We start from the raw sequence: 17,576 nt of genomic DNA, 5'->3' as shown, positions 1-17,576 counted from the left end.
GGGGAAACAGAGCGACCCCTCTCTCCAACACACCAGAGCATGCAAGGAAAGAGGGTGCACACTGGGAGGGGCCCTTCACCCCCAGCGAGCCCCTCCCACGTGTCTTCCCCCTCTCCCCAGGAGTTGCTGGCTCCCCTGGCCCAGTGTGGGAAGAGCTTGCACGCACTAGTTCACCCATTGGGACCCTCCTAAAGTTTCCAGCAGAAGTCAGATGGGGAAAAAAAACCTACATTCACGCACGGGGGTAGGTGTGCGTGGCTAGACCAAGCTCGGCATCGCCCAGTCCCACCGCAGCCTCGGCCCCCTGCAGCGACAAAGACGCACAGACGGCAGTGTCCCGGCTTTATTGCAAACTATACACATGGGATGGGGGCTAGGCTGAGGGAGGAAGCGGGGCTCGAGGGGAGCGTGAGCGTGTCCCAGGCCAAAGGGGCGAAGCTCGAGGGGAGGGCTTTGGCAAAAGGTGTGGGTGGTTCGCGAACCTGGGCCAAATTCAACGGAGATTTGGATTCCAGAAGAAGGGGACCAGGGTCTAAGACCAAGAGGTGTAACGGGAGGGACGAATGCTAAGGCGGGGGGGATGGAGTGTGGTGGGCGGAGTTAAAAGAATCTGACTCAGTGGAAGGTCTCCACCTCCACCACGGTCCAGTCACCCTGCGGGGAAGCCACGTCGTCCGGGGAGAAGCTGGTGACTGAGGTGATACTGGCGCGGGACTCGTCCAGAGGAGACAACAGTTCGGCCCAGCGACCCAGTTCAGCATCGCTGAGCGCAGTCCGGGCGCCGCCCGCGCTGCCACCACCCCCACCGCTTCCGGGGCCACAGCCGCTGTCGCCAGTGGCACCTTCCGTCGCCGCTAACAGCAGCGTCCGGCTCAGCAGGTGCTGCACGACGCTCGCCTGCAGAGCGCCCAGTGGCAGCTCGCCCAGGCGCGCTGGCTTCACGCTGCGCGAGGCCGCCCGCGTCCCTGTCCCGGCCGCCACCTTCCCACCACCCGCGCCGGGTCCAGGCCCTGGATCCAGCGCTCCTTGGGCAGCGGTCGCCGACTCAGGCCTTTCAGCCTCGTAGATTGTGCACAGGCCGTCAGCAGCGCCAGACCCAGCAGCGGGAGGCCAAGGCAGGGGCACTCCTGCAGCAAGAAGAGCCAAACTAGCCGGAGGGCGCGATAAGCCCCGCCCAGCCCCTCAGCTCCGCCTCCGGACCCAACAGCCCGCCCCGAGCTGCGAAGCCTCGCCTTCCACCCCGCCCATCTACATTCCAGTGCCTTGCCCCTCCCACAGCTCCGCCAGGTCCCAAAGCCTGCTCACCCGGGGTGCCGCGGACGGCCAGCGGCGGAGCGGGCCCTCGGCTCCAGGCGGCCGGATGGCAGGCGGCGAGCTCCGCGTCGGCGGGTGGGGAGGCTGCGGCGCCCTCAGGCCCGCTGTCGTAGCCGCGCAGCTCCTCCGGTGTGCTTGTGGCGCTGCTGCTGTGGCCCGCCAGATCCGGGCCGCTCAGAGTACTGGACGGGCTGCGCGAGGGCGGTGGCGGCGGGGCCGAGGCCAGCGCCAGGGTCAACCGTGGGCCCGGGATCGGGGCATCGGGACCCGGGGTTGGGGGGCGGCGTGGTGTCTGAAGAGGGGGTGAGGCAGCGGGAGAGGGAAGGGCCTGCAGAGGGGACAAGACTAGAGAAGGTGGAGCCGGAGGAGGGGGCGTGGCCATTGGAGCGGGAGGGTCTTGCAGAGAAGGCAAGGCCAGAGTTTGGGTTTGCACAGGGGCCATAGCTGGGAAAGGATTGGACGGAACGGGAATGGCCTGCAAAGGTGGTGAGGCCAGAGAAAGTGAGACCTGTAGAGGGGACAGGGTCTGAGAAAAGGGAGAGACCTGTAGAGAAAGTGTGTCCAGAGAAGATGGACTCTGTGGAGGGGGCGTGTCCAGGGGAGGGGCTTGCAAAGCTGGTGAGCCCAGAAAATGTGGGGCCTGTAGAAGAGGCAGGACCAAAGAGGTAGCGGCCCGAAGAGGGGACGTGACCAGAGGTGGGGTCTGCATTGGGGGCGTGGCCAGTGAAGAAGGAGGAGCCTGCGGAGGGGATGTGGCTAGAAGAGGGTCCTGCGTAGGAGGTGTGGCCAGTGTATAGGCCGAGGGATGAAGATGGGGCGGAGACAGAGGACTGGCCAGTGGTGGGGCAGTGGTCAGCGCAGAAAAGTCCTGCAGAGGGGCTGTGGCTAAGGGAGAGGGTAAGTTCTGCAGAGACCTAGCGGGAGAAAGAGGGACTTGTAGAGGGGGCGTGGCTGGTGGCAGACCAGCTGACAAAGGAGGTGTGGTCAAGGGAGAGGGGAGAGTCGGCAGAGAGGGCAAAGCCGGAGAAACCTGGGTAGGGGACGTACTCTGCAGAGGGGGTGAACCTGAAGGAGAGACTGGAGCTAGAAGAGTGGCCGTGGGAGAGGCGGGTGCCTCTGGAAAGGATGCACTCAGGTGTATGAGTGGAGCTTGCAAAGGGAGTGTGGCTGGAGGAGAGGGGAGGTTCTGCTGAGAGAGTGAAGCAGAGGCAGGAGCTAGTGGAAAGGGCGTGGCCAGAGGACCCGTAGGGGCCTGGGAAGGAGGCGTGGTGGGTGGAGATGTAAGGGGTGTGTCCCGCAGAGTAGTGGCTGTGATAAGGATAGGCGGTGCCAGTTGTGCGGTCTGAACCAGTGGAGATGAAGTGGCCAAAGGAAGAGAAAGGCTCTGCAGGATGGCTGCGCCCTTCCTTGAGGGTGCGGCCTGTGGGGGACGCAGAGCCTGCAGCCCTTTCGACTTGGCCTGCGAGGAATGCCCCAGAGCCCGGGGTGTCCCACCCAGCGAGGCCGGGGAGCGAGCTGGGGAGGACAAAGGGGTGGCGCTAGAGCCCAGGGGGCGTGAGGCTGGCCTCTGAATGCCCCCGCAGGAGCTGGGTCGTCTCCTGGCAGCAGGGCTCGGCTCCACGGTGCTGCGCTCTGGGGCATTGCTCGCTGATTTCCTGGGGGCTTCCGCCAGGGGTCGTGGCTGGGCATTCGAAGCTGCCCGAGGGAGCCCCACATCAGCACCCCCACCCCGAGACCGATGGGAGATGGCTGGGAAGGGAGCACCTGGGGTAGGACCGAAAGAGTCTAGGGACAAAGCAGAAGGTAAAAGGGTCATCGATACTTGCAGGCTGGTCCCCCTCCCTGCCCAGGAGCCCCACTCCTCCCCAGGTCACATACCTCTCCGTGTCTCCACACTCAGGGCACTCATTCTGGGAGTTTCTGGGGGTTTTCCTCTGCCCCTAGGTTCCTCAGCTGGGAGCCGGAGTCCTTTCTGCCCAAGAGGGCCTAGCCTGGGGGTGGGGAGGGCATGCTCAGGGCAGAGCCCACCTCCCCACCCCACCCCCGTTTCCTTTTTGACCTCCAAAGTTCACATTGTCTTCCTCATCTGTGAAATGGGGCATATGGACCCTCTGCAGCCTTAGAATGGCTTTCACCCAATTTGCACCCTGTCATCTGCAAGTGTTCCCACATCCCAATTCGTATGTAAAATTATTCCAGAGAGTGACACTGACCCTTGCCTAGGAAGGTAAGGTGGGGGGGGGGGGGGGAGGCGGGGAGTTACCTGGTGGTACCGCTGGCTCTTCCAGGGCTAGAGATAGAGCCTGGGCCAGGGATCTTGGCAGGGGTCCGCTCCCCTCTCCCTGTCGCTGTGGGCCTTGTGGCTGCCAGGAGAAGGCCTAGTTAACAGGGTGCTCCAGAAAGCTGAGGAAGTCTGATAACTCAGAAGGAAAGAGGTACAGGGAGATGGGCTCGAATTTGGAGAAAGAGGCTAGGACACCTGGGTTGCTGGGGCCTGTCCTGGTGCTCCGCGTGGGTTCCACTGCGGGTGTAGCTTCAGAAAGAGCGGCTGACCGGATGCCGGCCGCTCGCTCGGCCAGGGGCCCTCGCCCCGCAGCTCCCGCTGCTCCCAGAACTCTGAGGGCTGTGGGGGTTACTGGTGGAGGGGGTCGAGGAGACGCTGGGGGTCTGGGGGTTTTCCGACGGCCCGGAGGGTGAGAAGCCGTGGTCCGCGCAGCGGCCCCTGCCCTGGCCTTGTCTCTCTTGTCCATCCCGCACCTGATGAAAAGACAGCGTCCCAGGGCTTGGACCATTGTGCAGCCTGCAGGAACATGGGCTCTGGCACCTCGCTGCCCCTTCCCCAGTGTCGCCACCCACGGGCACGCACACCTCGGCCTCGATCCACTTCCCTCCCACCCAATCACCCACTCACCAGCCCGGCTGCTCCAGGTTGTCCCCAAGTCCCACCCCCATCACCCTCCTCCGGGCCCTGCCTACCCCAGCCCATCCCCCTTGTCCTGTCTCTGTTCCCTTTCAGAACCCGAGATCCACGCCTCTACCCCTGGCCCCCTAGGGATCCAGACGACCAGCCTCTGGGACAGGGGGATCCCACAGGCTCCAGATGGGGTGGGGGGACAGGAGCGCACAACCCGGGTCCCCTCGCCAGCCTCGAGGGACGCCAGCACCTGCCGGGAGGAGGAGCGGCCCCAGCCGCCCGCGCACCAGCTCGAAGAGACAAAGAACCGCGTCCCGAGCGAGATGCCCTCGCCCAGCCGGGCTGAGTCCGCGCCGCCCACTCCACCTGCTAGTGCCACACTCACCTCCGATTCGGCCTCCCGCTCATCCACGCAGGGTCGCCTGGGGTGGGGTTGTATGGCAGCGAGGGAAGGGGGCTGCGGGGCGGTGGCGCCCGGAGCCGGGCCCGCCCCTCGACCGGGGGCTCAGAAGACAAGGGGCGCACGCGCCAGATCCAGACCGGGGAGGTGGCGGGAGCGCGCCGAGGGTTAGGGAGAGGCGCGCATTGGAGGGAGGGGCGGCTACTCTGCGCGGCGCTGAAGCACGCGAGACCGAACCCGAGGGGATGAGCGAGGGAGGCGGGAATCCCTCGAGGTCACGGATCTGGCCTCCCCACCACAACATGCACAGGGCCCTGGCAACCAGGGGGCCTGACCGCACCTCCAGCTCCATGGACCAATCCGGCAGTTCAGTGTCCCTGGTCTCTGTCCTGGCCTTTGGGACCTAGGAGGCAAGGCCGTCCTGGGTCCCTAGAGGCATCCACCCCTGTCATACCCAAAGGCTTTCCCAGACCCCAGGAAAATCCCTACCTGGTGGTGGAGAGGACTATTGGGAGAATGCAGCCCTGGGAATTTAGGGACAAACCCTGAATTTGGGGGAAGAGAGGAAGGGAGGTCAAGAGGGAGAGAGAAACTGAATATGGTGAGAGGTGGCCCAGCCTTCTGCAGGACAAGGCACCCCCAACCTCCACACCCACCTAAGTCACATGAAGGAGTGAGGTCAGGTCAGTAAAAGCTTCCTGACAGAGATAGGATTTGGGGGGAGGGGGGTGTCAAGATTATGGGAGGTTATGAGGTGTCAAAACAGGTACATGAAGGAGCTGAGAAGATCCTGTCCAGGTTGCCCAGCTGGTAGGAGGTATCATTCTGGTGACTTCGTCAACTTGTGCAAGTGGTCTCAGTAGAGGAACTTGGTAGGGGACTGTGGCATGGAAGGCATAGGAGTATGAAGAGGGAGATGGCCATCCTCAGGTGTCCTGTGTTGCCCAACTGATGCTACATGCCCTCCCACACCTCTATGTTTCCCCCATGTACATCCTGTGCTTTCTGCCCCTTGCCTGATCTGTCCAAATGCTTAGCCCCATCCCAAAGAACCAGCTCCCTCTGCTCCATTCCTTTCCCCATTACATGCCTGTGTGCGCCCCCCCCCCCCCCCCGCACACACACACACGCATTAGAGAAGTAGCTCATAATTGCCTGGGACTTAGGAGGCTTCCAAGCACAGGACCAGGAAGGGTGGCACTTGGCACCAGGGTGAACCTCTCATGGGGTGAGGGTAAGATGATGTATGTGAGCCATGAAAGTTGGGTTTTTAAATTTTTTGTAATGCAAGGGCCTGATTAAACTTTCATTGTAGAGGCAGCCACCTCAAGGATGGCCATTTCCAATAAACACACTGCCAGCAACACAAGTAGATGAAGAGCCAGGCTGTCTTCCCCACTAAGGGTCCTTTGTTTTAGAGATTTTGGTTGACCATTTGAGTCATTTTTTTTCTTTCCATGCTTTAAATTCACCAATAAAGAGTGAGCTTATGAAGCCCTAGGCACCATCCTCTACCCCAACAAAAGAACCCCAGGCCTGCCCTGGCCAGTGTAGCTCAGTTGGTTGAACGTTGTCCAATGCACTGAGAAACTGAAGATTTGATTCCCAGTCAGGGCATATGCCCAGGTGTGGGCTTGATCCCCAGTAGAGGGCATGCATGAGGCAGCCTATGGATGTTTCTCTCATCAATATTTCTTGCTTTTTAAATATGTTTTTTATTTCAGAGGGAGGCAGGGAGAGGGAAAGAGGGATAGAAACATCAATAATGAGAGAGAATCATTGATCGTCCACCTCCTGCATGACCCCTACTGGGGATGGAGCCCATAACCTATACACGTGCCCTGACCAGGAATGGAACCGCAACCTCCTGGCTCAGAAGTTGACACTCAACCACTGAGTCACACCGGTGGAGCTCTCATCATTGTTTTTCTCTCTCCCCTTCCCTCCTTTTCTCTCTAAAATCAATAAAAACATATTTAGCCTGGCCGGAAGCAGAGGTTTGCATTTGCTTGCTTCAATAGTTGTGTTCACAGTTGAGGTTCAGGAAATGGAAGAAAAAAGAGAGAAGCCAGGGTCAGAACTGAATACCCTGCTTTGGCTGGTGAAAGCCTATCTTCAGAACCCATCCTTGCAATGAACCCTCCCTTCAGCCTGGGAGAGGTGCTCCTCAAACACACCCCCCCCCCCCGCCCGCCCCAGAGCACTGCCCTCTAGATTGGATCATTCTCGGCCTCACCTCATCCCCAGGTCTATTGAGGATCACTTGTGTAAATACCTTCTGGCAGTACAGCAGCCTGGGTCCCTGCCTGCCTGATTACCCATTCACCAGGAGTGCCCTCCTGAGTCATAGCTGCCGGCCCAGAGCCCTGCTCTGCTGTCTTCTTTGGTGCAAGTGAAAGGGCGGGGAAAGACCGACACCATGTTTCCTTTGTTCCATGTCCTCCACCTCGTGGAGTCAGGTTCCCGCCCTAGAACCTCTCCAAGAGCCCAACCCACACTTTTGAATTAGCCAATAGAAATGCAAGAGGAAAGTAAGCCGCACCCTGCCCCCATGTGCAACCTGACCCCGACCAATCAGCGGAGGCCACACTACCTCACCCCTCCTACTTCTCCCAGGCCCCCTATAAATCAGCGCATCTGGGGCCTGGAGCTCTCTCTGTGCCTCCTGCCGCTGCATCGGCGAGTATGGTGGACGGGGAGCTCCAGCTAGCTCGATTAAAGGCTCTTTGCTTTTGCATTGGACTCGGCTCCCTGGTGGTCTTTGGGGATCACGAAATCTGGGCATAACACAAGGGTCCCTCCAAGGCTAAACTGACTCCATCCTGCATTTCATTGAGATCTGGATTCTGCCCTCATATAAGACCATTTCCCAAATTTGGTCCATCAACAAGGGGATGGATTACACAAACCAAAACATAACCTAAAATCCCTATAATGGAATACTCTTCAGCGATAAAAATAAATAAATAAATAAGAAAACAACTACCAAGACATTCAAAATACATAGGGGCAAATCTCAAAAACATTCTGCTGACGAAAAGAAGCCACACACACACACAGGCTTCACTGTATAATTCCATTTACAGAACATTCTGGAAAATGAAAGCTAATCTATAGTGACAGAAAACAAAACAGTAGTTGCTGGGAGCTGGTGGGGGAGGGAGACTGTTGGACCACCCTATGTAGCCACTCTCAGATTCCTGACCCTCAGAAACTGTGAGACAGTGAATGCTTGTTTTAAGCTGCTAGGTTTGTGGGGGGTAATTTGTTAAGCACAAATAGCTAACTACCTCAGGTTCACAAAACCTTAGAAGCTGGGTATTAAGTACAAGTGTTGGTGAAAATGTGGAGAAATGGGCAATCATGGGTACGGTTGGTGAAAATGCAAAATGATGCAGCTGTTGTGAAAGACAGTATAGATGGTCCTCAAAAAATTAAACAGAGAATTTCCATATGATCCGTCAATTCCACCCAAAAGAATTGAAAGCAGGAACTCCAAGAGATATTTACACACTTGTGTTTAATTATTCACAATGGGCAAAAGATGGAAGCAACCCAAGGGTATTTCGATGGTGAATGGTTAAACAAAATGTGGTCCATCCATACAATGGAAGATTATTTAGCCATAAAAAGGAAGGATATTCTGACACAGACTAAAATATGGATGAAACTTGAAGATATTATGCTCAGTGAAATAAGCCAGTCACAAAAGAACAAGTACTGTATGATTCCACTTATATGAGGTCCCTAGAGGAGTCAGATCCACAGAGGCAGAAAGTAGATGGTGGGTGCCAGGGCCTGGGGGAGGGGGAAAAGGAGTAAGTGTTTAATGGGGACAGAGTTTCAGTTTGAGAAGATGAGAAAGTTTTAGAAATGGATGGTGGGGATGTTTGCAGAACACTGTGAATGTACTTAATGCCATTGAACTGTACACTTAAAAATAGTTAAGATGGTAAGTTCTGTTATCACCTTTTTTTTTTTTTTTAAGTTGGGTGTTATTGATGTAGGAAAATTCATCCATTCCCAATGGGAACATAAAGTGAGTAGTCTTTCTGGAGAACAACTGGAAAGATTGTATGTGTGTCCTATAATCCATCCATTCCACTCAAGTGTCGATCTGTGTGGCAGGTGGCCTAAAGCCCCCTCCGTATCTCCTGAGCACCCATGGTTCCCACATGCCAGGAAAGTCAAAGTACCAGGGAATTAATGCCCCTCCATTTCCCTTCTGCAGAGCAGCCCTCAGCCAAGACAAGCAGGATCTGGTCTATTAGTACTTCAACTCCGACAACTGGGAGGTGTCTTCCACCATCTCCCAGAGTTCCCCAGAAGAATGGAGCCCTGGTTGCCCACAGTGTCAACTCATTCACCCTCATTGATGTACCCTCATTAAAGCTTCCTGGCTTCCCTCCCTTCCCACTTTCATCTCCCCACTGTCTCACCATTAGTGCTTGTTGGGATCACTTCTCAGATAAGCTATTTACATCCAATACCTTGTCTCACAGTCTGCAAATAGAAGAGCCCGAATTAAGATAACAGCTCAATCGTCCACCCACTCATCATTAACTGAATGCTCACCACTGTGTGCCTGGCACCATTCCAAGTGCTGGGGACACTGAAGGGAACAGAAGAGACCTCTGCCTGGAGCTAATGGGGCTTCCAGCCCAGTGACCTCAGACTCTTGCATAAGTGTGCCAAGCTGGATGCTTATTCCAGAACAAAGCTGGGAACAAACCCCAGGGAATGGATGTCAAGGAGCTTCTCAGGAGGCAAGAAGAGGCCACTGAAGAAGAGGGAGAAAGTACTTAGTCTCAAATGGCTCCTCAGAGGGAGACCAAGACTTAACAGAAGTGGAGTGCCAGAGGGTGGAATGCAGTACAGGGTTTCACAGAGGAATCTAAGCTAAGGGAGTCCCAGCCTTCAAGGTTTCAGGGTCTCAGGTAGCCTCTAATGTGGTGAACTCGGGCTTCTTTGTCCCAAGTTAGACCACTCCCCATTCTAATCTAGATTCCCTTCCTTGTTTTGTAGTCAAAGCAAATCAAGGTTCAACTGCCTATACCCCCAGGCTGAATTGGGCAATTGGCTAGTCTAAGACCCAACCCAGGCCTCCCTGTGGGAAGGAAAGGGTGGGCATGGGGAGACCGAGTCATCTTTCTAGAAGCTGGCTGCCCAGGCTGGACTCTAGCACCAGCTCCCAGAGCCCTCTGACCCCTGCACCTCTCCATGGACCACCCAAGGACCTGGCAACCGTGTGCTCCCTGTCTTACCCCAGTGGAGGGCCAACCTCAAGGCTGGGCAGGGTCAGACATGTAAGCACCCCCACTCTACTTGGCTCCCTGACTGGATGGTCAGAGCAGGAATGGGGAACCCCCTTTCTCTTCTCTGGACCTTGATCACTGGTTCCTTGGTTGGGCCTCAAAGCCAGGTGGCTGCACCCTGGGGTGGGCGAAGGAGGAGACCCCTTCTCGTTTTCTGACTCCATCTGTACAGCTTGGCTCTAAGGAGAGCGCCCCGCGGGTGTGCAATGCCTCGATCCTCATCAGTATGCCTCAGGCCAGGTCCAAGCCAATGGCAGCCGAGCCCAGAGGTCAGGGCCCCTGCTCCTAAGGCCGGCCGCTGGACCACCTTGGGGAGAGCAGGTCACCCTTTTCTGCGATCCCGGCGCCAGGAGTCAGGGGCCACCTGGAAGCACCCGGAGGGAGGCAGGGCTGAGACGTCAGGTGGGCGGGGCGGGGCGGCTCCTGGTTACGGTCCCGCCCGCCCTGATTCACCCAGCCTGGCCCGGGAACTAACTCTGCCGGAGCAGGGACCAAGGAGTTGGGCCCAGCTCCACCCTGAGCGGTGAGTAGGTGGCTCTCTCCAACGGTGGGAACCAGGTTGCTGGGTGGGGGTCGGGCCCACAGGAGGACTGGCCCAAATATGGCTGGCACAGTGGCCTGAGCCCACCGCCACCGCCTGGGGCACAGGGCAGCTGAGGAAAGGTGGGGGCAGAAAGAGGCTAGGCCCTGCTCAGGCCAAGGGTGCAGGGCAGGAGGGCAGGGAGGCCTGGCCAAGGACAGAGTGAAGATCAACAGGCTGTGGGCAACCTGGCGGGGGTGGGGGGTGGGGGTTCTTCATGATGTTTCCCTCTCCTTGACCTCTGAGACAACAGCGGCAACTCATCTCTGAGCTCCATAAGGCCCCAGAAACACCACTTGGGGTCTTCACCAGGCTGCCCCTTCTGGGACTCTTGAATCTCAAGATTCCCTAGACCCCCAAGTCCTGGCAGGGCACCTTGGAAAAGTACTCAGTTGTGAGTTCCCAGGTGTGCCCCCTGCCATGTGCTACTAAGCCCCATCCTCCCCCACCAAGGCCTCAGTTTCTCCCTTATGTAAAAGTCAAAAGGTTGGACCTTGTGCCCTCCAAGGCCCGTTTCAGCGCTGACAACTGCTGCTGTGTCTTCCTTTACTCTCAGCATGGACTGAGGGTGGGGACAGGGGCTAGATCAGGAGTCCTCACCACCACCATGTTTTTGGAGGCAGGGGGTTGGGAGAGCCAAAGAGAGGAGAAGCAAGGGTCAGGTGTAGATGGGTGGAGCTAAGACTGGGTAGGGGGCATGTACCTATCCTAGGCTGACAGAGACCCCTTCTTCAATCTGGCATGCAGAGCAGCCATCCCACCATCTCACCTCCATATTCCCCTACTGGGGTTCTTTTGGTAAAGATACTAGTCTCTGCCAGAGGTTTTTCTCTCAAAATGGAACAGAATGGATGCAATCATTTGAGCTGTAAAAACTTGAGAAAACTTGAGCTGTGAAAACTTTGAGGCTGGAAAAAGAGAGTTCAACACCCATGCTCACTGAGACATGGTGGCTGTAAGTTGTGTGTGTGGCCCCATTGTTGTTTTTCTTAGGGTTTCCCCCATCCCGAAAGTCCTTTTCTCTGGACCCTCCCACTAGCCCTACTCAGACAAAGGGGGGGGGGGCTTGTGTCTGTGGAAGCTTAATGGCAGGTTCCAACAATCAAGTCTGAGTCATGGAGACACATAATGATAACCCCTCGTGTCTGCCTCTGATGGTGTTGTATATGCACCTTGTTACATGGGAACCACTCAGCCATCTGCTGGGGACCTTAGGGGTCTCTGCCTTTTTGCCTTTGATTGTGGACTCCAGAAGTGAACTTCCACCATTGTGAGATGGATCCTGAAATGTAGCAGGAACTCAGGTAGGAATTCCCCTGCTGCAGCCCCCAGAGTTACTGTTCTTAAGTTAAGCAACTGAGCAGTGTCTCTTATAGGGACAGGTAGCCAGGGCAGGGGGAACCATGGTGGCAGGGACTGGAAAAGGATGTGTGGTGTCCCCCTGTTCCCAGGTCTACCCTCAGCTCAGTGTTAGTGCACTTATGCCCACATGCACAAATGTGCACACTTCAAGATGCCCACAAGTGACCCTTTTGGTGGCTGCAATGTACTTTTGGGCACTTGGGGCTGTTAAGATGCCCTGGGTGTGTTTCTATCAGATTCCCTGGTGACCAAGACTGGGATGCACTGGGGCATTTTTACTTGGCTTTTTGTTTAGGATGGTATGAAACTGAGTATGAGGAATGAGCCATTGCATAAGGGATCTTGTGTTCTTTGTGTACCTCCTTGCGTATGCCTGGTGCTGGGTGAATCAGGGCCTGAGTCAGGGAGCCCAGGAGTCTGGGTGTGAGCAGACATGTACCCATATTGCTAGCCTAGCCCCATCTTGGTACAGTGGTGAGAGCCTCTGATGGGATTAAGTGGGTGGGGCCTGCATCCTCTATCCCCACCCACTAAATCCCCAAGGCTTTCAAGGGATGAGGGGATGGGAAAGGGAGGTGTGGAGGTGTCAGAGCCTTTGGTGCAGGTGTGGGACTGGGTCAGGTTCCCCCTGAAGATGAGTGAAGGGCTGGAGGACTAGCTGGTGGCCCAGATGCTCCCTTCCTCACCCAGCCTGCACCAGTGAGGCTGTCAGGATGAGGAGAGCAGGCTCCAGGAACCCTTTGGGAGAAAATGAGGCCTATATATTGGGAACCATGGATGCTGGAAGAGGTGGGTGGCCTAGGAGCCCCCTCAGAGGCAGTGGCAGCCTTGCTACCGCCCTCTCCTCCCACCTCCAGCCTCAGGGAGAGAAGAGGGGGGCTCCTGGTCCAGGCTTGTGGCCTTTGTGTGATTTGCACCTGGCCATCTGTATCTGGAATAAGGATACCTTGGTCTAAAATGAAAACCAGGGCCAGGCAGTGGGCTGGCCGCCCAGTCCTGTCTCAGTCGTAGATGTCACACTGGCTCTCTCCCTGAGTTTTTCATTTCCTGATCCTCTGCCACAGCCTCACTCACCCTGGCACCCCCTGCCCTACACTTTCAGCGCCTAAGTGTCTTTTTCTGCCTCAGATTCTGGGTACTAGTCCCTCTAGAAACCCAGGTGTCCTAGCCACACACCCCGAGGGCTGACCAGCCTTCAGTTTTGCCACTCCCTGTCCCTGGGCCTGTAATCGGAGCCAGGCTCCAGCCGGCTTTTCCGGTTGGAGTTTGGAGGTGGTGCCCCGAGCTCCCCTCAAGGGGGTGGCAGGGCCCACACCCCGGAAGTCCCGAGCCTTGAGCCATCCTCTGGTCCAGTGGTGGAGAGCCAGTCCTGACACTCAGACACCCAGTATCTGGAGTCAAAAGAGCAGCAGAAGAATTTTGCCTGGCTCATATCATAGTTAAGGGTAGGAGATGCCCTGATTCTGAAAGAAGGATACACGGGCTAGCTGGGGGACAGCGGCGCTGGAACAGCCCTTCCTGAGCCCTGAGAGGGCAGGCAGGTTCAGATTGGCGCAGAGGTCCCAGGGAGCAGAAGTCGTGAGAACATTAGTCGCTTGGCTCCAGGAAGGAGGTGAGGTCTGGGGGAGAGGGAAAGGGAACACACAGCTCCTGGGTTCTGCCAGATTTCGGCAGGGTGGAGCGCAAATCCGGAGCAGCAGCGGCTGGCTCCTAGGGGGCCCCACCAGCAGGTGCCACTGCCTGAGGTCTCCACACCACACTTCCTCCTCTCTCATAGGCAGGATGATTCCACTGGCCGAGTTCAAGCAGTTCTCAGAGCAGCAGCCTGCCTTCAAGTTGCTCAAACCCTGGTGGGACGTACTGGCCGAATACCTCACAGTGGCTATGCTCATGATCGGGGTCTTTGGCTGCACCCTCCAGGTAAGGGGAGGGGCAGGGCGGGACCTGAATGAGGGGTAGGAGAGGAGTCTATATGGGGGTGGGGCTTTAGAGGGTGTGGCCTGGGGAATTTTGGAAATCTTCCTCTTATCCAAGGAAGGGGAAACCAGAGCCCCCTATACTCACAGACCAATTCTGAAGCCTTCCCATTTTCTCCATCACTGGCAGCAGCACCAAAGTCCTGCACATAGCTGTGGTAGTCCATATTTTTATAATACTTTTGTCCCTAGAACCTAGTAAGAACTGCAGTTACCTTATTAATTTGCTAGGGCTGACATAACAAACTATCATGAACTGGGTAGCTTAAACAGACATTTTTTATCTTACAGTTCTTAAGACTAGAAGTCTGAAATCAAAGTGTTAACATGGTTCGTTTCTTTCCAGGGCTGTCAGAGAGAATATGTCCCATGCCTCTTTCCTAGGTTCTGGTGGCTTAATTTATAGATTATATTCTCCCTCTATCTTCATAGCATCTTCCCTCTATGTGTGTGTGTCCATGTCCAGATTCCCCCTTTTTAAAAGGACACAGTCAGCCCGGCTGGCATGGCTCAGTGGTTGAGCATCGACCTACGAACCAGGAGGTCACAGTTTCCCAGTCAGGGCACATGCCCAGGTTGTGGGCCCAATCCCCAGTGTGAGGCATGCAGGAGGCAGCCAATCAATAATTCTCTCTCAAAATTGATGTTTCTCTCTCTTCCTCTCTGAAATCAATAAAAGTACATTTTTAATCAATCAATCAATCAATCAATCAATAAAGGCAGTCACATTGGTTGAGGGCCCACCCTGATGACCTCATCTTGACTCCATCTGCTCTGGAAACACTGCCACATTCATGGGTATTGGGGATTAGGGCTCCAACATCTTTCTGGAGGACACAATTCAACCTAACTCTTTTTTTCAGACAGACTGATGCTCAGATTTAGTGACTCTTCTAAAGCCAGCTGGGGATAATTGGGGATTAGGGCCTTCCACCTCAGCCTACTTCTCTCCCAATTTCCCAGATCCCTCACCCTCTTTCACCCTCTTCCCTATTCCATAGGTGACACAGGACAAGATCATCTGTCTACCCAGTCATGAACCCCGGGAGAACTTATCTGAGGCCCCATGTCAGCAACTGTTGTTGCAGGGGGTCCCTGAACAGATGGAGGGTCTCCAGGAAGTGAGCGGCCTCAAAAATAACCTGGACCTGCAGCAGTACAGCTTCATTAACCAGCTCTGCTATGAGAAGGCCCTTCATTGGTACCCCAAGTACTTTCCCTACCTGGTTGTCATTCACACACTCATCTTTATGGTCTGCACCAGCTTCTGGTTCAAGTTCCCTGGCACAAGCTCCAAGATCGAACACTTCACCTCCATCCTGGGCAAGTGTTTCGACTCACCATGGACCACACGGGCTTTGTCTGAGGTCTCGGGGGAGAACCGTAAGGGCCATGCCACTGGACAGGCAACAGCAACTGTGGCTGCTGAGGCAGGGCCAGGAAAGGTGGGGGAGGGTGAAAAAGAGAAGGTGCTGACAGAGCCTGAGAAGGTGGTGACTGAGCCACCAGCTGTTACCCTGTTGGACAAGAAGGAGGGGGAACAGGCCAAAGCCCTGTTTGAGAAGGTCAAGAAGTTCCGTGTGCATGTGGAAGAGGGGGACATTTTATACACCATGTACATCAGGCAGATGGTGCTCAAAGTCTGCAAGTTCTTTGCCATCCTGGTCTACAACCTCATCTATGTGGAGAAGATAAGCTTCGTGGTGGCCTGCACAGTGGAGACTTCCAGATTCACGGGCTATGCCAGCTTCTGCTGCAACCACACCAAGGCCCACCTCTTCTCCAAGCTGGCTTGCTGCTATATCTCCTTTGTGTGTGTCTATGGGATCACCTGCCTCTATACACTCTATTGGCTCTTCCACCGACCCCTCAAGGAGTACTCCTTCCATTCTGTGCGGGAGGAGACTGGCATGGGTGACATTCCCGATGTCAAGAATGACTTTGCCTTCATGCTGCACCTCATCGACCAGTATGACCCGCTGTACTCCAAGCGCTTCGCTGTCTTCCTCTCTGAGGTCAGTGAGAGCCGCCTGAAGCAGCTCAACCTCAACCACGAGTGGACGCCTGAGAAACTTCGGCAGAAGCTACAGCGCAACACCAAGGGCCGGCTGGAGCTGGCACTCTGCATGCTCCCAGGACTGCCTGATACCGTCTTTGAGCTCCGTGAAGTCGAGGCACTCCGCCTGGAGGCCATCTCTGATATCACTTTCCCCCCAGGCCTGTCACAGCTGGTGCACCTGCAGGAACTCAGCCTGATCCACTCTCCTGCCAGGCTACCCTTTTCCTTGCAGATCTTTCTGCGGGACCGCCTGAAGGTCATCCGTATCAAGTGTGAGGAGCTCCGCGAGGTGCCTCTCTGGGTGTTTGGGCTGCGTAGCCTGGAAGAGCTGCACCTAGAGGGGCTATTTCCCCCAGAGCTAGCTCAGGCAGCTACCCTTGAGAGCCTCCGAGAGCTGAAGCAGCTCAAGGTGCTATCTCTTTGGAGCAATGCCGGCAAGGTCCCAGCCAGCGTGACCGATGTGGCTGGTCACTTGCAGCGGCTTAGCCTGCACAATGATGGGGCCCGCCTGCTGGCCCTTAATAGCCTCAAGAAGCTCACAGTGCTTCGGGAGCTGGAGCTGGTGGCCTGCGGGCTGGAGCGCATCCCCCATGCAGTCTTTAGCCTAGGTGCACTGCAGGAACTTGACCTTAAGGACAACCACCTGCGGTCCATTGAGGAGATCCTCAGCTTCCAGCACTGTCGCAAGCTGGTCACGCTCAGGCTATGGCACAACCAGATCGCCTACATCCCCGAACATGTGCGTAAGCTGCGGGTCCTTGAGCAGCTCTACCTCAGCCACAACAAGCTGGAGGCCCTGCCCACCCAACTGGGCATGTGCTCTGGCCTCCGCCTGCTGGATGTTGCCCACAATGGGTTACACTCCCTGCCACCTGAGCTGGGTCTCCTCCAGAACCTGCAACACCTGGCTCTCTCTTACAATGCCCTGGAGACCCTGCCTGATGAGATCTTCTTCTGCTGTAAGCTTCGGACGTTACTCCTGGGCTACAACCAACTGACTCAGCTGTCTCCCCAGGTAGGGGCCCTCAGGTCCCTCAACCGCCTGGAGCTCAAGGGCAACAGGTTGGAGGCTCTGCCAGAAGAACTGGGTAACTGTAGAGGGCTAAAGAAGGCTGGGCTTCTGGTGGAGAACAACCTTTATGAGGGCCTGCCAGCAGAGGTTCGAGAGAAGATGGAAGAGGAATAAAGCCAGGGAGGGGCAGGTTGCAGTAGAGGCTTTCTGGATGCTTCCGTACCAAAATCTCTACCACTGAGGTGGCCAGGTGAGGAGAGGAGGAGCAGACATGTCAGCCATGGGGCCCAGGCAAGATCCTGGGACTGGTTTATCGGGGGAGACGAGAGGCTGTGGATTTGGGGTGGAATGTTATGGAGAGATTAACTCAGTCTTAGATTCTCAGACCAAAATCACATCTCTGTCTTGGCTGGCTGGCCTGCCTCAGCCCTGGGCCAGAACTGCTGCCCTCCCCCTGGACATTCTAGCCCAGTCAGTGCCACAAAAGGGGGTGAGGACACATTCCGATAGGATTTCAATCTTCTCCCCCCTACCAAAGCTTACATCTGGGGTTCTCTCCCAGGAAGGTGTCACAGACACAAGGGACCAGCACACACTGCCCTGACTTGATGTTAATTCTCTTATTTGGCAAGGTATCAAAATCA

The 17,576-nt window shown here is 56.1% G+C and overlaps 2 protein-coding genes across 3 annotated transcripts; one reads left to right on the top strand and one right to left on the bottom strand.

The window, feature by feature from the left end:
- Positions 1-328: 328 nt before the first annotated feature.
- On the bottom strand, positions 329-4,758 carry PRR36 (proline rich 36). 2 transcript variants are annotated; one of them, XM_080673963.1, is made up of 6 exons: positions 4,614-4,758; positions 3,794-4,071; positions 3,578-3,677; positions 3,193-3,305; positions 1,306-3,099; positions 329-1,127 (listed from the first exon to the last, which is right to left on the bottom strand). In XM_080673963.1, the coding sequence occupies exons 1-6, from the start codon at positions 4,634-4,636 to the stop codon at positions 616-618; spliced, it is 2,820 nt and encodes a 939-aa protein (XP_080530089.1). In that variant the 5' UTR covers positions 4,637-4,758; the 3' UTR covers positions 329-615. The 2 variants fall into 2 exon arrangements, with proteins under 2 accessions (XP_080530089.1, XP_080530090.1); XM_080673964.1 differs by lacking the exon at positions 3,794-4,071.
- Positions 4,759-13,667: 8,909 nt separating this feature from the next.
- Positions 13,668-17,106, top strand: LRRC8E (leucine rich repeat containing 8 VRAC subunit E; the record flags this gene model as incomplete). Its single annotated transcript, XM_080672240.1, has 2 exons — positions 13,668-13,805; positions 14,863-17,106. 2 exons carry the CDS (start codon positions 13,668-13,670, stop codon positions 17,104-17,106), a joined length of 2,382 nt encoding a protein of 793 aa, XP_080528366.1.
- Positions 17,107-17,576: the final 470 nt, after the last annotated feature.

The sequence above is a fragment of the Plecotus auritus genome, assembly GCF_963455305.1.
Source record: "Plecotus auritus genome assembly, chromosome: 6".
NCBI lineage: Eukaryota > Metazoa > Chordata > Mammalia > Chiroptera > Vespertilionidae > Plecotus > Plecotus auritus.
This window is presented reverse-complemented; position numbering and strand designations above follow the sequence as displayed.